Source organism: Spermophilus citellus (genome assembly GCF_964194105.1).
Source record: "Spermophilus citellus genome assembly, chromosome: 18".
Lineage (NCBI taxonomy): Eukaryota > Metazoa > Chordata > Mammalia > Rodentia > Sciuridae > Spermophilus > Spermophilus citellus.
Window position 1 is genome coordinate 7,123,664 of NC_138200.1, and position 23,903 is coordinate 7,147,566.

Genomic DNA, 23,903 nt, shown 5'->3' on the forward strand with positions numbered 1-23,903 from the left:
GGCTTATAGCATTATAATGTATCAAAGCAATGAAGATGGTAAATATCAACAAGGGTGAGAGGTTTTGTAGGAGACAGAAGATTGCCCATTACTGACCTAGGATGCAGTTAGGACTTGGCCAACCCAGGCTCCTACCCATGGGGTGATGACAGGACAGAGTTAAGACTCTGATGTTAGGACAGTGCAAGAAGGAAAGGGGGATCAGGGAAGTGTCCAGGAGCCCCTTCAAGGCTGCCTGGCAATGCTTGGGGCTAGAACCTCAGAGGTTACAAACTAGAGGTCTATAGGTGACCACTAAGCCTGTTTTATGGTCCATGCCATGCAGTGTTTTTCAATAATTTGAATGAGTTGCTGTGGCAGGTATTTATTTGTGTTCCCCATATGTACCCTTGCTAACAGATTGAGTTTGGGCAGCAACATGTCCAGCCCCAGGAAAGGTGCTCAGAGCCCCAGGTCTCCCAGCCTGCCTTGCAGCAAGGGATGGTCCTGAGAAACGGGTGGCTAATGAGACTTCAACACAAGACTGTGGGTGACTCTAGAGAGGCGGCGGCTCCCTGTTATGAAAAGCAAGGACACTTCTCCTTCCCCCTGCAGATGTGATGTAGGAAGCTACAACAACTGCCATCTTCTGAGCATGAGGGAAGGGCCAAGAGAATCCCGGAGACCCTGGTCTGGGGCTGCTGTGACTCAGCTGTGAGCCCGTGGCTGCTTGCCTTCCTCCAGACTTGTTTGGTGAGGAAATAATTTTTAGTACTGAAGCCATTGCTGGGTGTGTTTTGCTATTATTAAGAAACAGAGTCACCAACAGTAGAAAACCAGGAGACTTCACATAAAAACTCAAGATGGGATGTGGATCCCTATGTACTAGCTCTGGGTGATCCCAAATAACAGTGGCATAACAATATAGGGAACAGGAGAAAGCTCCCTGAGGGAGCAATGGAACTAGACATTGCTCCCCGGGGAAGGAAAGCAGGATCAGCCCTGCCTCACACTGGTGGGGGCTGCAGGTAGCAGAGCTGCAGGTGGGGCCAGGTGGGGGGCTGGGACTGGCCCAGCAGCAGGACTGAGAGCAGCAGCAGCAGTAGCAGCAGGCCCAGGATCGGGGCTGGGACCAGCGGGTGCTGAGTGACCCTGGTGGGGAAGAAGAAAGGGCTTAGAGTGGGTCCTAGTGGAGCCATGGTCTCTGCAATGTCTGACCATCTCCCCGCTTCTGGAAATGCCTCGAGGGCACACCTGAGTCGCTGGGGGTGCAGGCAGCATTGGCACCAGGGCCTCCTGACTGGGACCAGCTCTTTCACCACAGGCACCAGGGCTTGCTGGAACTCTGACTCAACAGAGCTGCTGGGAAAACAAAAGGGAAGGGAATCACTGCTGAGCTTTTTGTCTGTCCCCCAAGTTCCTTTCCTGTCACCATGGGTCCCATTACCTTTCAGGAGGGATTCCTGGGATGTTTTCAGGGTGAGGGTCTCCCAGAGGGATCGGGGTATCAGTCTGGGAGGATAAAGGAGACAAGGCTGAGGCACTGGGTCCTTGAGTGGGAGAGGCCCTGGGTCAGCCCACTGGTGGAGCACACGAGCTAGTGCAGCTGCTTCTCTGGGACACCCTGCCAGGGTGGGTTCCCAGTTGCACCAGCTCTTATTGTGTGTTCCTTGGCAAGTACCATGCCTCTCCATGCTTTGCTTTCCCCTCCTGCTGGTCAGGGACGATGACAGCCCCTACATCATAGGCTTACCATGGAGACTAAATGAGTGAATGCAAGTGGGCAGGGCTCAGAACAGAGACTGGTCCAGAGAGCGCTTAATCGATAACTGTGGGAGCGGTTCAATATTATCTTCTCAATCTCCCCATCTGATTTTGGAAATTTCTAAGGCCCATGAGGGCAGAAGGCCTCCACAGGTGCCCCTGCCTCTGTTGGGCCAATAACAGCATGGACACTCCTTGATTGGGACAGTCTTCTTGCTGATGCCAGGATCAGCAGGTGCTTTAGGAGTAAAGCCCCAAAAGACTCCTCCAAGGGCCAGGTCCAGCCCACTTTGCTACCTTATCCCCCTCGTCTCCCTGGAAGGAACTCCTCTCTATAGGTCTGGCCTGCCCACCCCCAACCCCTTTGCTCCATAGACGATGACAATGACAGAAATAAACCAATAAAACCAGAATACTAATTCCAATTGCTATCCTCACTACTACTGGCTACTGGGCCAGGCATGGAGCGGGGCCTTTTACCATGTGGTCCTTAACCATGAGAGCTAGGTGAGGTCATTGCTGTGTTAGCTGTGGGGATGCTGGGGTGGGGCCTGCCTCTGGGGAGGCATGGAGAAGGTGGATTTTGGGACAGGGCTGCTCAGAGCTAAGCTTCCTCAAGGACAACCATTGTGGCCAGTTTGGACCCTGGAATCCCAAGTATCCGGACACGGCCAGACATTTGACCAAGCAAACTCCAGTCCAGCTCTGGATTCCTCGGTCTGGACTGTGACTGCCTTCCCTCTTCTCACCATTTCTTTCCCTTCCTTTGCCTGAGTCAGGCTTGTGCATCCACCTTGCCCTACACTGTGAGGAGCGAAGGAGCCAGAGTGTGGGGCTCCTTCACTACAGGGTGCTGCACCCTGGAGGGAGTTCTGAGGCTGGCTGGGGAGGGGGGCACTCAGTGTGTGGGTGCATGTACGTATGCATTTATGTAATGTGGGGGTGTAGCCTCGTCTGTGAGGCCATGGTGTGGTGGCTACAGCCCTGTGCGTGTGGTTGGGGGATCTCCTGGGAACATTCTGGCCGCCCACTGGGTTCCTGGTCTCCCCGCTACCTCACCATCTGCTCTCATTAGCTACAGTGAGGACCTTGTTATCTCTTGACCAAATGATTTTTCTCTGTGCTCCTGAGGAATGGGGGTGTGGGGTGGGGCCGAGGAGAAGCTGACAAGTCAGCCTCTGGGGGCTGGGAGTGGGGCTGGGACTGCCTACCGTGACCAAGCTCTCCGCTTCTTCCTCTTCCTCTCTTCTGGACAACCTGAGTTGACAACAAAGTCACTGTAAACACCCTCCCCGTGTGCCTGTGGTGGGGCTGGAAGGTAGCTTTCAAAGCAGGGTCTTCACACAGAGTGCCCATGGATGGCCCTGGGGGTGCCCTGCAGGGGAATTTTCATCAAATCTTTTGTGTCCCCCCCCAAGGGTAAGGGGGCCTCTTTGCTCAATTCACTTTCTCAGCTGCTACTTTTCCTTTATCTCCCAGCCAGGAACTAAAGCTTGGCTCTCTCAGACCCAGGGCACATGCAGATGCCCTCTTGATTCCCAGTGGCTTGTGCCATTTCCAAAGGAGGCCTCAGAATTCCTGGGTCTCTGAGGACTGGGACTTCAGCTTAGATCCCCCTGTCCCTAGAATCCAACTATTTGAACTCTGCCCCACTCCAGGTCATTTCTCTTAGGTTGTATAAACTCCCTGCCTCTGCTCCTTCTTGGGTCACAGGTACCTGAGTCCCTGCAATGCTTCTTTGGGGACTCAAGCTACCCAGGCTGATTGCTCCAGAGACCTTGCTCCACAGATGTCCACACCTTCACTGAGGCCTGGGATCCAGCCCTGCAGCACCATTACCACCAGCATTCTCAGGGTTGTAGTTGTTTCCTCAACTCCCACCCAATACAGGACCTAAGCTTGTAGGCCCAGCCCTGCTCCATCAGACGGAGCTCTGATCTACTGAGACCCAGGCAGTTTCATCTCTATCCTCTCTTGGAGTCAAACCCTCAACTTTGGCTACCTTTGAGGCCACAGTATTTACTACCCCCTCACTCCCAGCTTCCCAATCTGTGGTCACACAGCTCCCCGACTCCGGAAATGCAGATGGCATCAGCACCCCCGCCCCCACCCCACTGCTCAGCCCCTTCTTCTCTCTATTCCTGATGACGCAGGTGGAGGTCACAGCTCCAGAGCCCCTAGCCCGCCCAATCTCAGCTCTTCCCAGACAAGTCCAATTAGAGGCCATGGCAGGCAGCCTCATTAGTTGCTGCAGCAGGAGCCTGAAAGAGGGGAGGGGCAAGAGGAGGCACCACAAGAAACCAGGGGCTCCAGGGTAGGTTCAGACATCTAGTGCTTTCTTCATGCTCAGAGGCCTGGACTCGCAGGGCTGGAATTCAGGAATACAGCCAGAAACTCACCAGAACCCCACATGATCTCACAATTCACTGGGAACTCTCCAAGGGCCTGATCTGGGTTCCCTGGAGGCCTCATGAAAGGTGTGTTCAGGGAGAGAATGACTGAGACACTGAGCTGTCCTTTCTGTCTGACAATTGTGTCTTCCTGTCTAAATGTCTCCAGGACTGACTGATCCAGTCCTCCAGGGCCCACTCAAGCATCACATCCTCAAGAAGCCTCCCTGCTGGCAGAGTCAGGTGCGAATCTTCTGGAACTGTCTGGGTCAGGGTCTGTCTTCCCAAGACCCAGAGGCACGGAGGACTGACTCATCTTCTAGTCCACAGGCCTCAGGGTCCCCTCAGCAAAGACATGACTGAGTGAGCGGAGGGGCATGTCCCCACTGTGAACATCCATGGATGGGACATCGCCCAGAGGCAGAGGGAAGACTCAATGGGGAACAAGCTTCTTACCGCAGCAATGGCGCCTTTGTTCCTTCTTCAAGATGTGCTGTCTCTCCCTCGGGGTTGCTCTGTGCAAACAAAAAAGTCAGCTCTAGGGCTGGGGACATAGCTCAGTTGGTAGAGTGCTTACCTTGCATGCCCAAGGCCCTGGGTTCAATCCCCAGAGCACCACAAACAACAAAAAAGGCCAGCTCTCCCCTGACCCTTCTCACTCAGATGCTCATCCCTGAGGGTCAGTCACACCCATCCTATGCCATGCCCACTCTCCCCACGTCCCAGACCCCATATACAATGGCTCTCCTGGCTGCAACCTGACCATGAACTGACCACTGTCTTCTAAGCTCTCCTCTTCTTCCCCACTTAGTGATGACTCTGTTATCTCTCCAGGGGCAGAAGCCAAAAATGCCATTGTTACTGATTCTGCTAAGGCTCCTTTTGCTGTAGGACCCAGTAAACCAGGTCCTCTAAATCCCTGGGACACCTCCAAAATCTCTCACTCTCACCTGGGTCCACAAGGAGGTCAGAGTTCCCAACTCCCTTCTCCTCCCTGGTTCCCAGTCTTGGGTGGCCCCATCTACTCTCCCTCAGGACCCAGGGACCTCCATTTTCTCCACAGACATCTCATTGTTGCCTATGACCTCAACTGCCAACCTGACACTGTTTTCTAAATACATTGCCTCTGGCCTTGTGTACCCAACTGCCTCTGATAGCCCTGTTGTCCCTCAAGATGTCACTTCACGGTCACAAGATAAGCTCAGTGTCTTTCCTTCTCTTTTCTCATCATGACCCTCTCTCTGTAGCCCATCTGTCCCCAGCCCTGTCCCTTTACCCTAACTCTCTGTCCCTTTTTCTCCATCTCTAGGATCCTGCCCTGACACAGGCTCCATCCTCCTTGCCCCAGCCTCCTCCCTGGCCTTACTGCCTCTGGTTGGTCCCAGACGGTTCTTTCTATGCTCAGAGCTGATCCAGTACCTCCTCGCTCACAGCTATTTTGTGATTTTATGGAAAAAAGTCCAATCTTGTAGCTTGGTCAGGTTCCTTTCATTAACTTCCCAGCCTCATCCCTTGAACTCCCCGCCAGCTACCCTGTACTCCCCTCTAGCTACCCTGTACTCCCCCACAGCTGCCCTGTGCTCCCAAGTTAGTACTGGTCTTACGCTCCAAGGCCTTGCACCGGCTGTTCCCAGGAAGGCCTCATTCCTTGAACAACTTAGCATCTTTTCTCAAAATAAGTTCTCATGTCAGTTTCCCTTTGACCCCCATCCCCATCTCCCAGACACTCCTTCTCTGAGCACCCCTGTCCTGCACTGGAGTGGCCCATCTGCATGCTCTATCAGGCCTTCAGCATAGAAGGGCCTGGACCTGAGTGACCCAGCTGTGTGTCCTGGCCCAGCCCAGTGGCACCCTGAGGCCTGGATCAGCCTTCCCCCTCTCAGGCCTCTCACTCAGGAGCACCTGAGAGCTCAAACCAGAAGTCCAATCTAACCTTCATTTCCTTTGAGGGCTGTGGCTCTGCCCCAAGAGGCTGAGACTGGACCTGTGATCTTTCTCTGAGCCTCATTTTCTCATGAATTCTAGGATGAGGTCTGAGAATGCCCACCTCACAGAGGTGCAAGAGAGCTAAGTGAAAAGCACTGGTGTAAAGAGAGATGACAGGCCTCTCAACCCAGGGAAAAAGTGACCAGAGGAACAAATTTCTCCTTAAGGATAGTGAGAAGGTTTGAAGTGGTAGAGTTTTTAAGAAAATACATTTTTTTTGGGGGGGGGGTGATTTAACTCAGGGCACTAGACCACTGAGCCACATCCCCAGCCTTATTTTGTATTTCATTTAGGGACAGGGTCTCACTGAGTTGCTCAGCGCCTTGCTGTTGCTGAGGCTGGCTTTGAACTCACAATTTTCCTGCCTCAGCCTCCTGAGCTGCTGGAATTACAGGTGTGCGCCACTGTGCCCAGCAAGAAAATCCAGTATTTTTTATAGAGCTGGGAATATTTTTTTTCATTTGCAATGCTGGGTGAGGATCAAACCCAGGGTCTCATGTGTATTAGGTAAGTGCTTCATCACTGAGCTAGACTCAAGTTTACTGAATATTTTAATAAAAAAATTATTTTGTCATGAATTGATTAACACCCCCTTTTTAGGTTGTGGACACTGAGGAAAACTTAACTCAGTTCTTTCAAATGATATTGAAATATTGTTCAGATAATTATGGGGGTTAGAAGACAATGATTATTTCTGAGGTCAAGATCTAATAGTGAGCTTGCTAAACTTTTCTTAAAAATGCCTCCTGGCTGGGCATGGTGGCTCACACCTGTAATCCCAGCAGCTCAGGAGGCTGAGGCAGGAGGATCAGAAGTCCAAAGCCAGCCTCAGCAATTTATCGAGTCCCTAAGCAAATTAGCCAGATTCTGAGTCAAAATTAAAAAAAAAAAGTGTCTCCTCTTCAAAACATAAATGCTTGCTGGGCATGATGGACACACCTGTAATTCCAGCTACTCTGGAAGCTGAGGCAGAAAAATCTCAAGTTCAAGGTCAGCTTAAGCAACTGAGTGAGACCCCCCCCTGCTGCCCCCGCCGCCCCCACCCCCCTCAAAACAAAGAAAAAGGGCTGGGGAGGTAGTTCCATGGTAGCACTTGCCCACATGTGCAAAACCCTGGTTTTGATCCCCAGTACTGGAAAAAAAAAACAAAAAACACAAATGCTTAATGTATCCTTATGGTCACAGGATATACAACTTACTTATCTTCCTACAGAATTAAGTAAGGTGATTCCTGACAGTGTTTTCTGAAAAAAGAAAACACCAAAAGCCACAGCCCAGTCATATGTTCACTTTGTTCACTGGTGTCTCCCATGACAGCAGGCAATCCCTGGAGGGCAGGGATGGGGTCATGTTTGGCTTGTGGCTGGATATCCAGCATACAGCAGATCCTCAATAAACATTTGTTCATTGAATGGGAAACAAGTAAAAGGAGGAGCCAAAGTGAGTGGCCCATGGAGTTGTTCTCCCCTTTTCCAGTTCCTAGACTCTTGTGGTCTCAGATACCCTTCCCTGCTCACCTGTGCCCCAGCTAGGATTTCAGATAAAAATTCAGTTTCCTCCTGGGGCTCATTGATGACCTCCTCCCACTGCCATACTCCACACAGAGGACTGGAGAGATCAGAACCTGCCATTTCCTGTTTCAGTGAGGAAGTTGTTTCAGAGTCAGAGAGGGTCACACTAAGGCACAAGATAAGGTTAGAGATGGAGCTGCAGATGGGCTTAGTGTGGGGCTGGGAATAGGATGGGAGGTGGAAAAGGCCTGGTATGGAGCTGAGGTTGGGAGGGCATGGAAGGAAGAATAGGAAAGGGTTTGGTGCTGGGGACTGGGTTAGTGATAGTTAAGGAATAGATGGCCATGGGGGGCAGACAGGATAGAGATGGCCAGTGCTGGGTCAGGCTGGGCCTGGCACTGGCAATGGCTCTGGGGCTGGGATCTGAGACACAGAGAGAGTTTGAGAGGATTGGGAGTCTCTTTGGCAGCCAATTGCCGGGGTTCTGAAGCCCTAGGCTGGGCCAGGTGTGAGAGTCAAGTGGGGAGACATTTGGAGTTTCTGTCTTGGTGGCCCTCAGGATATTTCTTTTTTCTTCTCTTTTTTTTTTTTTTTAAAAGAGAGAGAGAGAGAGAGAGAGAGAGAGAGAGAGAGAATTTTAATATTTATTTTTTAGGGTTTTTTTTTTTGGTGGACACAACAACTTTGAATGTGGTGCTGAGGATCGAACCCGAGCCGCATGCATGCCAGGCGATCAACACGCGCTACCGCTTGAGCCACATCCCCAGCCCCCCTCAGGATATTTCAAGGGTACTAGGCTCACCTGACAAATGGCCTCAATCTCCAAGCCCAGTGATGTGGGCACCAGCGTCGTCCAGCCTGCTCTTCTTGCCTGGGCCTCTTCCAGTAACCTGGCCACACAGACAGGCACAGGAAGGCTATCTCCTGGCCTGTCTGCAACTGTCAGTAAGCCTGCCTGGGGTCTCTGCCCTGCCCACCTTCAGCTGGAGGCCAGGGTGTCCCTGCCTTTGGGTTCCTTCCTGCCTCCTCCCACTTCCAACATGCCACTCACTCTTCTGGTCCCTCACTGGTGTGATTCAGCTGTTCCTCCAGGTGTGAGATTTCCAGTCTCAGTTCCTGTGAGGGAGGTGGAACATGGTGATACCTATCTCGCCACTTTGATCCACCCGCTCCAACATGCACTGGGCTCCTCTTCTGTGTCCCCTTCACTTCCCCAGACAAATACCACCAAAGGACCAGGGAAAAGAAAGCAGAGAGAAACAAGAATTCAGAGAAGGGCTGGGGATGTAGCTCAGTTGGTAGAGTGCTTGCCTTGCATGCACAAGGCCCTGGGTCCAATACCCAGCACCATTAAAAGAAAAAAAAAAAATCAGAGAGAGGCAGAAAGCAAGAGGAACCAAGAACGTAAAACAGCCAGGAAATTTAAGAGAAGGAAAGCAGAAGCAGAGACATGGAAAAGTGGGAGACACAGATGGTGAAAGACTCAGAGAGAAACACAGGGTGTGAGACCAGAGACCAGAGTTGCCCAGAGAAGACTGGTAGCCTTGACCCAGCCTCAGAGACAAGAACTCCAGCGAGCCCAAGCAGAGACACAGAAATGGGGGAGATGCTGGGGAAGACACCACAGAGAATGAAACCGAGAGATACAGAGTGAGGGAGGAAGGAAAAGAGAAAAAGTGCAAAGAAAAAGAGATGGAAAGAGAAGACAGCCACAGTCATGCAGCACGGATGAAAGAAACCAGATGTGCAGACTTGAAAAAAGATCCATGAAGACAGAAAGAGGCACGGGAAGGAGAGGCAGCAAAATTTCAGAAATGATGGAGGTGAAGAGAGCCAAGGTGGACAGAAGGCAGTGGCTACCTGCGTGGTCATTCTGTACTCCTCCAAAGTCTTGGCCAAGCTCTCCGTGTGGCGAGTACGCTGGGAAAGCCCAAAGCTGACTGAGACTGGGCGCTCCCCAGACCAGGGCTGCTGGCATTGGGGTCCAGCTGGGGTTCAGGGGGTAGAGCTAGGGCCCAAGTAGAACACTAGGGAAAAGAGCTTCTAGATCCTGTGGAGTCACACTTATGACCTGGGGAAACCCTCCGACCCCTCTGGTTTCTGTATCCAGGAATCAGATCCAGGTACTTTTCTTGCCAGACTAGGGGCAGAGAACAGCAGGTGTACGTGGAAGGCAAGTCCATTTCCCTCCCCAGCCCCCTCACCTCAGACAGGATGGCGTCTCGTTGGCAAATGAGGCGTTCATACTCATAGAGCTGCCGCTGCCAAGGAAGGAGCCTGTCCATCTCTCTGGCCTCCCTGGTTCCCCTTGGCCTTCCCTCCTCTGGCCTGCCCCACTCTCCCAGGGCTCTTTCCTCAAATGCCCAATTCCTGAGCATCAGCTGCACTGCAGGGAATTTCAGCCCAGCTGTCTGGGTGGCCCTGGGAACCTGAGAGCTTGATCTTGATGGAAGACCCCTGCTCTGAGCAGGTCTCAGTGGCTCTAACTGGTGGTGGTGAAAATGGCCCCAGAAAGGGTGGGAAGTTCCCGGGCACCAGGGAGGGGCTGCACCTTCAAAGCATCCTTCTCTGTGGCCAGCTCCTCACTCCTCCTCCTCACTCCATCCCGCTCAGCCAGTAGCTTCCCATTCTGGAGGAAGGAAGAGCCCACCAGTCACATTCATGACACTAACAGCTGACATCTGATAAATACTCGATGTGCATCCTAAGCACTTTATATAAATTTAGTCCCTTTAATTCCTTCAGCCATCCTAGTGAGACCTCAGCTATATCTTCTCTGTGTGTGGCTTCCCATCAATAAAAAGAGAGATAAACAGGACTTACTTCATGGGATTGCTGTGAGGGTTAAATGGGTTAATAAAACTTTCTAACACTTAGCACTTTGCATATGTTAATGTACTAATTATCCTCTGTTTTAAAGATAAAGGCAACTTGGGCACAGAGGGATTGAGCAACTTGTCCCAGGTAGTAATTCACGCCAACACATGTTGATGAACATTAGTGGGAACAAATCATTTAGAATAGTGTTATCTGCACCTGGCATGTGCCACATGTTGGATAAATGTTAACATTTACGTATCTATTTATTAAATAATATTTACCAGGTTTTTAAAAATTATATGATATATAAACTTTTACCTTTGTACTATATTTTTTTTTTTTGGTTGGGGGCTGAATCTAGGGCCTTGCACTTACTTGCTACACAAGTGCTCTATCATTGAATTATATCCCCAGACCTTTTACAATTTTTTAAAAAATTCTGAGACAGTTGCCCAGGCTTGTCTTGAACTTGAGTGAGATCCTGCTGCTTCAGCCTCCTGAGTATGTAGGGTTACAGGTATGTGCTACTGTGCCTGGCACAATTTTTTTTGGGGGGGGGTACCGGGGATTGAACTCAGGGGCACTGGACCATATCCCCAGCCCTATTTTGTATTTTATTTAGAGACAGGGTCTCACTGAGTTGCTTAGTGCCTCACCATTGCAGAGTCTGGCTTTGAACTCAGGCATCCTCCTGTCTCAGCCTCCCAAGACACTGGGATTACGAGCATGTGCCACTGCACTCAGCCTGGCACAATTTTTTAAACACACACAAGAATTGTGTAACAAAGCACAATTATCCATATTATCTATCATCCAGTTCCAATTATTATATTCATTTTCCCAGTTTTATTCCCTTTCTTTAGAGTTTAAACTAGATGTAAAGCAAACCCCAGGCATCATATTATTTTACCACAGCCATTCCGGCATTTATCTCCTACTTGAGGACTTATTTCTTTTAGTAAAATCACAATGCCATTATTACCCTCTCCCAAATTAGCAGTAATTTATAGTATCATCTCATACTCAGTGTTCGCTGTTTTCATTTTGGTTGTCTCCCAAATGTCTTTAATGGTTGGTTTGAATGAGGATCCAAACAAGGCCTACCATCAACTGAAACATTTCATTTCTTTTAATGTAACAATTATCTCTCCCTGGTACTTTATAGGTCCTTCATCTGTGGAAGAAACCAGGTCATCTGCCCTGTAGAGTTGGTACATTTGCATTTGGCCAATATCATTCTTGCTCTCTATGGTGATACTCACCAAATACCCCTGTCATTATTTAAGCAGGTCGGTATACTCAGGACTCTGTCCAGACTTTTTTTGGTACCAGGGATTGAACTCAGGGGCACTTAACCACTGAGCCACATCCCAGCCCTTTTTATTTTTTATTTAGAGACAGGGTCTCACTAAGTTGCTGAGGCTGGCTTTGAATTTGATATCCTCTTGCCTCACTCTCCTGAGCCTCTGGGGTTACAGGTGTGCAACACCATGTTGGGGTTTTTCAAACTCTTGTTCTGTGCTTTCATAAGAAGAAGTCACAGGTGGTGCTGTACACCCCACACTATACCCTTCAGGAGAAATGCCATGTCTGACTGTCCTAACTATTCCTTCTTTTATGGAAGATATGGGAGGTAGAGTCACTGAAACTTGGCCAAGTTTATGTGGAGGAAAAATGGACTCAAACCTCAGTCTGTGTGATTCTAAATCCTCTGAGTCAGATGCATCTCTGAGGGAGAACAGGGCACAGAGAGAATCAGTTTCACCTTGGCCATAAGGAGCTCAGAGTAGATGATGCTAATGCACCAGGGGTTCTGAAGAGGCCCAGGGCCTGAAAGTGGGAACAGAGCCAGAGGCCTCCTGAGGCAGCAGTGCTTGGATTGTCCTCAGGGACAAAGGGAGTTATCTGGGAAGAAACCAAGGCCAGGAGAGGGCAGCCCACGCCAGACTCAAGTTCCAGTCTTAAGTCTTTAGGCACCAACAGCCTCCCAAGTTTCCCTGGAAATGCATATCAGGCGGCACAGAGGCATTTCAGAACTCCCTTTCACCCAAAGCACTCCTGGTGCCCCAGGGGACACAGGCAAGTTCCTCTCTCTCTCCAGCCAGCCAGGCTCCATGTCCTCCATCAGCCGCCCTCGCTGTCTCAGCAGGCCTGGGCTGCCAGGTGAAGGACTGAGGAAGGACAGGCCAGGAGTGCTGTGTCAACATCTGTCCACCTGGTTGGGGATTTGCAGGCCAGATCCTGAGCCACTCTGCAGGGAGCCTGGTTACTCATTTGCTCCTGCCTCCTTCTGCAGTAAACTAAGCTGGCTCTGTGGGTCCTCCAAAGGAAGGCTGCCCAGAGCTTCAGAGCTCTGAGTGTCTTGTTACTCCAGCATTATCCTCTGTAACTTGAGAACTCAATCTATAGATGCTCGCTAGGCAGCTGTGGGCAAGGGGAAGGAACCAAGAATAGCTCTAGTTTATCGAGCGCCTAGGATGTCCCCAGCACTGCTCAAGGCACTTGATCTGGCAATGGGCCTTAAGGTGGGGGGGGAGATGTGGGGGTGGGGGGTTAGAGACCACTGGCTGCCATTCACCCTTCTTGTTCCTTTTGCTTTTATCAAGGATTCACTCTGTCAAGAAGAGTGCCAGCCTCAGACTTGAGGATGAAGAAGAAGGAAATCTTGGCAGATCTGGGGGATATGGCTGGTTATCAAACGTAGCAGTCATTCTTATCCTTTCTTGTTTGCCTCCAGCCTAGCGAGAGGCTGAGGATTTTCTGACCCTCCCTGTGATCCAGTTCTAGCTGGCAGATAGGAGAAGTGTGCTGGGGGTGAGGAGTGAGGCATGGGGCAAAGGGCTTCTAGAGAAGCTTTTTCTTCTGATGAAGGAAAAAGCCATCAGAGGGGTATTTTTTGGCACCTCCTGGTCCTGCTTTGAATGAGAACAAGAGGCTGGGAGCTCTTGTAGTCATTTGTGTTAATGAAGCCATAAGCAGACAAAAAAGCCCAGTGAGTCACCAAACCAACCTAGAGACCACCTCCTTAAAAGCCACCCCCACCCCAGCCCCATACAGGGGACTGAACCCAGGGCATCACACACACTAAGCAAATACTCCACCACTGAGCTGCATTCCAGCCCCTTTATTTTATTTTGAGATAGGATCTCACTAAATTGTCCAAGCTGGCCTCAAACTTGTGATCCTCATGCCTCAGCCCCCCAAGTACCTGGGACTACAGGTGTGTGCCACCATGCCCAGCCATGGGTTTGGTGAAGGAAATGCATGTCCTTCAAATTGAAGTTGCAATTTCTTTGATATTCTCTTCCTTGGAATATCATGAACCCATCGGTGGCCATATTATATCGGGGAGCTGTTGGCTATAATTGTTGGATGCCAATGAGCTGTGAGGAAGGAGGTTCTTCCAGGGAAAACTTTTTCCTCATTCTTAAAAAAATGTTCTGCAAGAACTCGTCATATCCTGTCTACACTCGTGCCTCACACTGCAGCAGCCATCCTGCTGTGAGATCTCACTGCTCCATCGGGGAGATTTTTCAAGGAAAAGCCACAGAAGAGTAGAAAAATTTTGGATTTCAGTGTGAAAGTCATAAACCAGATGTTGGACAAAGAGATTTGGGAGAAATACATGATGTGCTCAGACTAGGCAGAGATCCTTAGAGCTGCAATAGGGTGCAGGAGAGTGAGAACACATAGCAGTAGACTGAAAGTGGGCCAGAACCATTCCTAAGCCCTGAGCCATCATCCCTAAGCCCTGAGCTACCCGTGAGGAGCAAACAGGACGTATGCAGTAGACCACAGAACTGTTGGAGAGTCTGGAGATCTGAGAGGCCCTGTGTCCCCTTCTCAGCTCAGTCTTAGAATCATGAAGGGGTAGGAATGATAGAGTAGAGATGGCTGTGTCGGGAATGGAGGGAGAGGCCCCAATGAAATCCCTGTGGGCTTTCACAGAGAAGTGGCCAAACCTTCTCTGTGGCCCTCAAAGAGTTGAGAAATGGCCAAGTGAGAGACCCAGCCCTGATAAGGATCCTGCCAGGAGTTGCAGCTAGGACCGTTAAGTCCAGAGATCTGAAGGCCAGGCAGGCCTCCCCATGGATGTAGTGGTGACAAAGGCCGAGAAACAGATGGAATGAAGATCACTGATCTTGTGAACAGCAGAGGGGACAGACATTGAGGACCTTCTGCTTCCTGGAGACCCTGTGTGGATCGCCTGCAACTTGGATGCTACCTTGGTCAGGGGAGTGGAGGCAGTAGTGATGAGTTTCATCAATTGATGCATGCGCTTCTTCCTAAGAGAACTAGATAGACCCACAATGAACTAAGATGATGTTTCCTGTTTCAGATGGAATGGAGCTAGAATTAGACTGAACTTCATATGATATGGTAGGCAATGGGCAAAATTTAATCTTTTCAACCACCCTACTGAACAGATAATCCTCCTCCTTGGTCTTGGAGAATAAAACTAAGGCTTGGGGGCTGGGGTGTAGCTCAATGGTAAAGAGTTTGCCTAGCTTGCATAAGGCCCTGGGTTCCATTCCTAGTACAGCAAAAACAAAAAACTAAAGCTTGGAAAGGAAAAGCCACACACTGAAAGTCTGCCTCTTGTGTCATTGGTAAAGATGGGGTCTACATTCAAGACTCACTTCAAAACCTTTCAAAGTCTGTTCTTCTTTTTTCTCTCATATTACTGGGGATGGAACCCAGGACTCAGTGCTCTACCACTGAGCTAAATCCCCAGCCTTTTACATTTTATTTTGATACAGGATCTTGCTAAGTTGCCCTGGCTGGCCTTGAACTTGTGAACCTCTTGCGTTAGCTTTCTGAGTAGCTGGGATTACAGGTATGCACACCACCATACCTGGCAAAATCTGTTCTTTTTACCATAAAAAATGCTAATACATACTAACTCTTAGGGAGCATTTCCTGTGTGTCCTACCTTGTGTCTGAAACTTTCCAAGTTATGTTCTGGTTTAAATCTCACACAACCCAAGGGAGATGCCACTATTTTGCTCATTGTACAGACGAAGACAGTGAGATGACAAGAGGGGAGGGAATGGCACATGCTTATTATGAATGTGGCTTTACTGTGAACACAGGCACTGGCCCTGTGCTCCAAGCTCTTGTCATCAATGATCTCAGGGATATTCACAAATCATTGGGATGCTGAGGTCTCCCTCTGTAGGCTTTAGTTTGAACTTAGGCTGCTAGGGTGTTAGAGGAGGCAGGGTTAGAGCTAGGAAGCCCTTGAGGACTGGGGAAGAAGGGGCGATACGGGCCTCAGCTTACCTCCTCCTGCAGAGTCTCCACCTCCGCCACCAGGTACTGCTGCTCTTTTTCCTGACCAACCCCAGAGAGAGGAGGAAGGCTTCAGTTCCAGTCTCCTTGCTCTCATAGTACCCTTTTCCCACCCAGGGAACACATCAGGGCCTGGGGTCATTGAGGCACAGGGCTGGGAGAATAGCTCCAAATGTCGCCATTATCAAGAGAATGGTGGTAGGTAGGCCTGAGAAAGTCTGGGAACTGTAAGACCTGGAGTGAAAGAGGAAACCAGGTGACCTCGCCCCGTCCCACTTCACTGCTAGGCTCTGTTGCTCTCACTCCAGGAAGGAGAGAAGAGGCAGGGCATCTTTTGTCTGCCAGGGCCAGCACCCACCGTCTGCCGGGCCTGGGCCAGAAGGCCGCGATTCTTCTCTTCCAGGCTTTTGGCCAGAGACTTCAGGTCTTCCAGCTCCTCATCCACTGCCTTGGCAAACTGCAGAGCCTGCTGGGTACTGAGCAGTGCAGGGGCAGAGGAGCCACAAGAAGAGAGGAAGGCAGAAATGCAGATAGATCCACTCAGACAGCAGCCACAGAGAAGTCTCAGGCTGGAGTGGCGAGTACAGAGACCTAGAGGTGGGGAGGCAGAGATAGAGGGTGCAGGACAAAGACCCAGAAAGAAGAAAGGACAGAGACCAAGAGATAAGGGTGGGACAGAGATCCAGTTTCAACTTAAAAGACTGAAGAGGTGGGACAGAGACCTACAGAGAGTAGGAGACTAAAACACTGGGACTGTGACAGACATGAGGCACGAGGAACACAGAGAAAGGAAAAAACCAAAGATATGGAGAGTCAGAGAGAGCTGGAGAGGAATAAAGAGAGAAGTCTGAACCCAGAGGGAAAGACAGGCAGACTAGAACAGACAGGTTGGGAGACATGACTCAGAGAGAAACAAGGGAGAAAGATACAGACAGAGGGGGAAGAAGAAATGGACAGGTGCAGAGTCAAAGTCACTAAGCAGGAGAGCAGAGAGAGAGGCTGGGGTTGCGAGAAGACAGAGGCAGAGTAGGGTCACAGCCACCTGCGAAGCTGCCTGCGCAGGGCCAAGATCTCCTCCGTGAGGCGCGCCGACCCCTCCTCGGCTGTCTCCACGCTGCGCTGTAGTTTGGCATTCTCCCCAGCCAGACGCCGGTTACTGAGTTCCAGGTCCTCCAGGCTGCTCAGAAGGTCAGCTGTGGCAGGCCTGGCGGTAGCAAAGGGGCTGTGGTCACTGCCAGAGTCCCTGCCTCCTTTCCCAGGTCAGTAGAGGTTCTGGTGGTGGGGAGACAGGGCTCTTCTGTTGAAACAGAAACAGGAGTGAGACTCTTGTGCTCTTTCTAAGCTATCAACAGGCCTGTGTGCCTCGCCCATGACCCAGAGGACCCCAATCCCTACCCTGACCTGGGCAGGCAGGAGAAAACAGGGCTGGGGTGGGAGAAGCAGGGAGGGGTCTGACAATAGGTACATCTCGGGTCTGGTGTCTTCGCCTCCAAAGCTCTCCAGGTTGGCTGGCTCCTCAGCTTCTGGGAATCCTGGAGGGAGACAAGAGGGTACTGGACTCCATCTTAAATGTCAGTGTGCCCCAGGGCTCCGGGCTCGCCCTTTCTCTGACTGCTCCTCTGCTGCTCCCTTCACTCTGGGTGATCTTTTGAGCTCCCAGGGCTTTAGTTACCCCCATCATGAAGAACTGCTCTTCATCTACTTTGAGCTCAGACTGGATCTTCTGAATAGCCCCACTTTCCTATTCCTTATGCCCAACACTGGGCAGTACATCAACTTCCCCAAACCTGTTCCTCTTCCCAGTTCCCATGCCATCCAAGAGCCCCTGAGCTTACCTGGCTCCCCCCTCCTCCTCAACCTGAACCCAGGTCCATCCCTGTACCCTGATTCTCTGCTCCACTCCTGCTCTCTGTCCCCTGCTGCCCCCTGCCCCGTGTCCTCCCTAACCTCCTGGCCTCTGGTCTCCTCCTCCTGTCCTTCCCCTACTGGCCCAGAGTTCACCTGTCTCTCCTCAGCTCATAATCTTTCCATGGCTCCAAGGCTGAAGAAGGAGGTCTGAGATAATATCAAGAAAACTGCATTTTGTGTGTGTGTGTGTGTGTGTGTGAGAGAGAGAGAGAGAGAGAGAAATATCACATGGCCACTTTTTAGCAGACAGCCACCTAGCTGTGAGATCCTGGGCACAGGATGGTGAGCAAACCAACCAACCAACAACAAGGAAGGGGCCTCACCAGGTGAGCAGGACTGGCTAGGAGGGAAAGGCCTGCAGGCTGGTGAGCTGGTGGGGAGCCGGGAGGTGGGCCTGGGGCATTCCTTGGCTTCCCGAGGCAAGTGGGCCTTCGGCCACAAGGGTGTGAAGAGGAAGTAGGCAGGGCCTTGTAGGCCTCTGTAATAGGGCTAGTTTGGGGAGAGGGGTTAGAAATAATCCCCAAGGGGGAGGGAAAAAAACCCAAAAGTTAAAGTGAGGATGGTGGGCGGTGGGCAGGGGGCAGTCACAGAGACACCTAGAAAGCCAAACTCACAGCTCCAGGCTGGAACAAAGGTCCTTGCTTGGTTGTACCTTATCTCTTGCTCTGCCCCATGGGAAGTCCCCCCACTGGCTGACCCTGGACCTGCCTGCTTCATTCTATATATAGCAATCTCACCAGATGGCAGTTGCTGGGAGGTCAGGGCTCCCTCCAAGGCGGTCTCCTCTCCAAGCTCTAATCCCCTGTATCAAAGGGATGAGGCTTAGGGCCCCCCTGCAGCCAACCCACAATCCTGACCTGTCACTGCAGGGGGATTGTGGGTGGGAGGAGGGGACAGGTCAGGTGAGAGAGGCACTGTGGGAAGGAAGGTGAGGCCAGATGGTGACTACCCAGGGCCAGATGGAAGAGCAGGAGGGGCAGGGACTGGGTTTGGTGAAGGGATGGGGGACCTCTGTCAGCCCCCCAAAGCACTCCCCATATCTTCAGCCCCCTTTTATTTCTGTCCCCCCCCATGCCTCTTTATCCCAGGCGTTTTGTCCTCAGGCCCCCCCACCCCATCTCTTCGCTTTTTCTCTTCCTCAGTCTTATTCCAACCACAGTAGGTCCCCGGGTCTGCAGATGCGAGCTGCAAAACCAGGTATGAGGTTGGCTTTTAGGACTTCTCAAAGGAGGGGGTTGGCCATGCAGCGACTCACCCACGCAGCTGACAGGCAGCAATCCAGTTCCGCATGACAACTAGGAAGGTGTCCAAGTCCACAGTGGCCCCAGGGCCCTCCCCTTTGGGGTCCAGGCTTCGGGCCAATGTTTGGAGGCGAGAATCCTGGGGGCCCTGGCCTGTCACAGCCTCCAGGTACGCCAGCACGTGGGTCACAGCCACGGTGCCTGGGACAGAGCATACCATGACAGAGATTGGGTGGGTGAGGCCAGGCAGTGGCTTGGGAACAGGATGTCACTGGCTAGGTTTGTGGCATTCCTGTCCCATAGCTTGGTGGAGACACCTTGGGCAAGTCCCTTCCTCTCTGTCAAATTTTCCACCTGGAAATGAAACCTAGTCACCCCACCTCACAGAGTGGGCCAAAGAGGATCAAGTCAAGGGCAGTACTGTGTACCTCTCCAGGCATTGTGGCTGCCTCCTTCCCCACTAGACACCAGAAATCCCACCCCTCTTCTGTCAAGGGCCCCAGTTCTCATTCTGAAAGGCCGCCATTCCTTTATTCACGGAGTCACCCATTTACTCCAAGAAGCTGTAGCCCTGTCCTCTCTCTATGGCTCCAGTTCCCAGACCCCCATCCTCTCCCTCTGCTCCCCAAACCCCCAACCTGCCTCTCCCACCTGTCCTCTGAGGGTCACAAGCTTCAAACGTGGAGTTGAGTATCTGCTCCTCTAAGCTGAGCAATGGTCCTGGGCTCACCTCCTCAGGCTGCTCCCAGAGGTACACTGAGGAGACAAGAGGGCCCAACCCACCAGTCAGAGGACCAAAGGAAAGAGGGTGACACCAGGTCCTAGGTCCCTGGGCTCCACAGAGGGGAGGGAGTTCACTGGGAGCTGCCTGGGGCTGGGGCTGGTAGCTTTGGGTGGGGAGGCAACATGAGGGTCTTTGAATAACTCTCCCCATCCCTGCCATGTGTGTCTTCTCTTTCAGGCCAGAAACTCTGTGTATCCCATGTGTCAGGAGCCCAGATAACAAGCTCTGAGATCACCCTAGCCTCCTCTCTTCTCCACCCTCCCAAGCTGAGCTCAGAGGAAGAGGCGGGAGGACAAAGAGAGGAGTCTGGGAGGAGCAGAGTGTGAAGGGGGCCCAGGAGCCAGGAACAATCCAATAAAGCGCGGGCAGCCTGCATCGATCCTGCCTGCTGCATCTCCGGTCTCCCAGTCTGCCCCAGGGACCAAGTCTCTCTCCACCTGGCATCCCCAGGCAAGGGTGGCAATAACACAGTTCTGAGATGTGGAGGGGTGGGACAATTCCAGCAAGGTGGGCAGTGACAGAATGGTTAGGACCTGCATCAGGTGTCAGACCAACCTGGGGTCAGAGCCTGGCTGCGTGTCTCTGGACAAGAGGCTTCTCCTTTTGCAGCCTCAGTCTCCACAATGGTAAAGTGGGGGATGGGTAGAGCAACCCCCTTTCCCAGGGCTAGGAGGGCTAGATCTGTGTATGTGAAGAGCATGTGGATGTCTGTTTCCCAGGGTCTGTTTGCCTACTACTGTATTCACCATGACTTCACACAGCAGGAACTCAAAATATGCTCCGCAACATGAGGAGATTCTCTTCTCCAGGCACCACTGGACGGGCTCAACCTCTCTCTCAGGGCTGGAAGTAACTTTTCAGGTCCCTGCCTTGGCCTCGGACACCTGGAGTCAGCAGCTCACTGAGCACAGGTTGCAGGATTGGGTAACCTGGGCTCAGGTTTGAATGGGGCAAGGATCCCTCTAAGCCTCAGTTGCTTCTTCTGGAAAAAGGGGGGGTGATATTACCTCCCTCCAAGAGAAAAAGTGAAGCAAAATCTTGAAAGGCCCTGCCTGGCAGAGGTCCTGGCATGTGATAGAGACTCAAAAATAGAATTGAACATCTATTGAGTATTTAGTGGGTGCCAGGCCTCTTCTGAGGGCTTCACATGAACCAGGGGAGGCTGCTATGTTAGCCCTGCTTTACAGATGAGGGATTGAGGCACCGAGTACTTAGAAATTTACCCAAGGTCACCTGTCCAAAACAGGAGTCATCTTTCTCATCCCTCTTAACTTTTCTTTGTTGTGGGAAAAATTTGATGCCCTCTGGTTGAACCTATTCTTCTGGGTTCAGCCCTTGGAAAGGAAAACGGGGGACCCAGGGATAGGGAAGGTAAGGTTTTAACTACAGTCTGGTTTCTTCCTTAGTGTCCACCCCATGTTATAGAAAAGGACTCTGTGGCCCAGTGAGTTCGCCTGCCCAAATCTGCTGCCCAAGAAAAGCCAAGCTGGGTAGATCATACTGTCTCTGAGGACCAGCACATCTGCAGGGCATTGAAGGAATATGTCACTATTTCTGTTCTATTCTCTCTCCTTAATCTCTGTCCTCAGTGTCTCTCTGTCCTTACCTCTTCTCTAGTTTTCTCTCCATTTTTTCCACAATCTCTACTACCAGTGTTCCCCCTCTTTGTCTCCATGTCCCTTGCCCCTACTTTCTTTTCTGCCTCTCCATCTCTGTACTTCTCTTCCCATGTCTTGGTGACTCTGTTCCCTGAGTCTTCTCTTTACTTCTTCTGTTGCATCTCTGTTTCCTCCCGGACCTGCTTTCTCCATCTCCATCTCTGGGTGTGTCCCTCATTTTCCTTCCAGAGCCTCCCAGAGGCTCAGCTCTTGCTCATGGTTCCTGGTGGCCGCACGCCCTCTGCTGGCGTGGGCGAAGTTTAGCTTGTGGTCACTAGGCCATCAGCCTGTGCTCGGGTTCCTCCATCCTAGTGTCTGCCTCTGATTCTCTGACTGGGGCCAGAGTCCAGTTCTGGGGCCTTGGAAAAAAGCTGAAGGTTGTGCTCTATGATGCCTGAGAGCCTCTAAGAAGGCTGCTGTTTCTCCTGTCAGACTGAGCTCTCCTGGTTAGCGGAGAGGGTGACCCAGAAGCTTCCTTCCAAGCAGGCTATCACACCCAGACATCTGCATCCATCCATTCGCTTGGCAACAGTAACTGAGTTCCTACTATGCTTCAGGCATTACTCTAGGGCAATGCCATTGATAGGGCAGCCACTTGCTACATGTGGCTCTTCAGCACTTGAACTGGGTGGAGTGTGAATTGAGAAGTTTTGTTAGTATAAAGTATACATTAGATCTGAAGACTTAATACCTCAGTACATATTAATACTGGTTACAAGCAGAAAAGATACTAGTTTGAATATATAAGGTTAAATAATATCTATTATTACCATTCATTTCCCTTGTTTCCTTTCCTTTTAATATAACTAAAAATTACATATTACTGGCATGATACTTATGTGAGATAGCACTCTCTGGGGACTGGGAATACTAAAATGAATAAAACAGACGCTGCCTTGTGGAGCTCATGCTTTAGGGAAGAAACAGAGACTAAACAGGTGACAAACAGATGCCAGTGCTCTGAAGATAAGGGAAGCAGGGAAGGGAAAAGAGTGACAGAGTAGCTGCTTTACCTAGAGTAAGAGGTGCCATCCCAGCATCAACCTGAGTTGGAGGAGGGGTGAGTATGTGGGCAACTGGGGAAGGGTGCTCCTGGTGAGTGGCACAGCATGTGCAAAGATCTCTGCTCTTGCACAGCTCAGCCTTCCCAGAGCAGGTGAGATAGGAGGGCCTGTACAAAGTAGGCATTTAATTCACCACCGCTTCTTCCTGCCCAGCCTGCTCAGCGACCCAAGCCATGTCTCCCAAGAGTCCAAGTCACAGCCTGATGCCCATTCACCCCCAGCTCTCTCTCCCTCCTCCAAGAAAAACAAAGGCCCAAACACCTACTTTCTGTAGCGGGGCCACCAGCCCGGCCCTCTGGCAGGTCCATCGGCCACTCCTGACGCTCCACAGCTGCTACTGAAGCTACCAGCCTCCCTCCATCACTGTAAGGGATGGGAAAGGGACCAGCTGCCCAGAGAGCTCCTGGAAGGACAAGTAGGGGAATGGTTTTCTCAGATTATCACCCTTAGGTGGGGATCTACCCGCCCACTTGTGCTCCAGGCCTCTGGGCTCTCAGAACCTGTTTCCACCCCCGCCTCAACCTGACAGCTCCTGCTCCGACCTGTTTTATGGATTGGAAGTGCGGGCTGGCAAAGGGGGCCTGAGGAGTGGGTAAGCAGAGATCAAAATGGGGGCGCTAGTGGGTGGGAGCCACTACTCCCCCTAGGAAGATAATGTGGCCTTCCCTCTTCCCCCAGCTTGTCAAGTCCCTAGCCCCATCCTTTTTTTCCAATGACTCTTCTTTCCCACACCCCTGCCTTGGGCCTGCAATGTCCTCTCCCTGGGCTTGTCCATAGGGCCGAGTCTAGCTCCATAGGGTCCCAGAAGAGACCTGCCCCCTTCCCTGTTCAGTGTCCTTCCATAGCTTCCCCGCGCTCTGGGGATATTGCCTGGTTGGATGTGGCAACAAAGGCCCTGCATGGCCTGGGCAGCTGTTTCAACTTCTCAAATCACTTGATTTTCTAGCAACTCTGAACCATATACTACTCCTCAAACTGGACTGGCTGTTCCCATCTCTGGTCTTTGCCTGGGACACCCTTCTTGCCTTCCTGTCTCTGCTCCTCTGGCTGAATGAGGTGCTGCGTCTGGCTCCCAGATGGCCCCAGCAGCTGACATTCTTGCAATTTTATCCTGTATTTGGACCACTGTCCTTTCAAAACAGTTTGACCCTGTCTCTCTCCTGCTCCTAGCCTTTGATGGATCCCTAGTGCCTCCAGATTAAGCCCCAGCCTTTCAGGCTGGAAAAACACACAGAGGTGTCTGAAGCTCCTTGCCTCTTTTTTGTCACTATTTCTTTCACTAGCCCACCTCAGGTCCCTTGCCCTCCATGGGCCATGGGAACTCAGCATTGTCCTCTGAACCTGCTGCTCTCCAGGTTCCAGCTCAGTATGACCCCTGGTCCCCTGAGACCCAGACCCACCCCACCCTTCTCCTTGTTCAAGTCCAGCTCTGCCTCACAGGCCCCTGAGGAGCCTTTAGAGGTCCCTGAGAGCTAGGGACTCTTTCCCCTGTGCCTGAAAGTGCTG

The 23,903-nt window shown here is 51.4% G+C and overlaps 1 protein-coding gene across 1 annotated transcript; it reads right to left on the reverse strand.

Annotated features, from left to right (window-relative positions):
* Positions 1–986: 986 nt before the first annotated feature.
* KASH5 (KASH domain containing 5) lies at positions 987–22,750 on the reverse strand (the record flags this gene model as incomplete). The annotated part of the gene is made up of 17 exons (XM_081273671.1): positions 22,663–22,750; positions 19,543–19,647; positions 18,906–19,092; positions 18,388–18,452; positions 17,208–17,274; positions 16,785–16,946; positions 16,101–16,218; positions 15,734–15,784; positions 10,182–10,259; positions 9,835–9,891; positions 9,491–9,550; positions 8,682–8,746; positions 8,433–8,520; positions 7,637–7,753; positions 1,427–1,491; positions 1,234–1,341; positions 987–1,131 (listed from the first exon to the last, which is right to left on the reverse strand). The coding sequence occupies exons 1-17, from the start codon at positions 22,703–22,705 to the stop codon at positions 987–989; spliced, it is 1,581 nt and encodes a 526-aa protein (XP_081129797.1). The 5' UTR covers positions 22,706–22,750.
* Between the last annotated feature and the right edge of the window lie 1,153 nt (positions 22,751–23,903).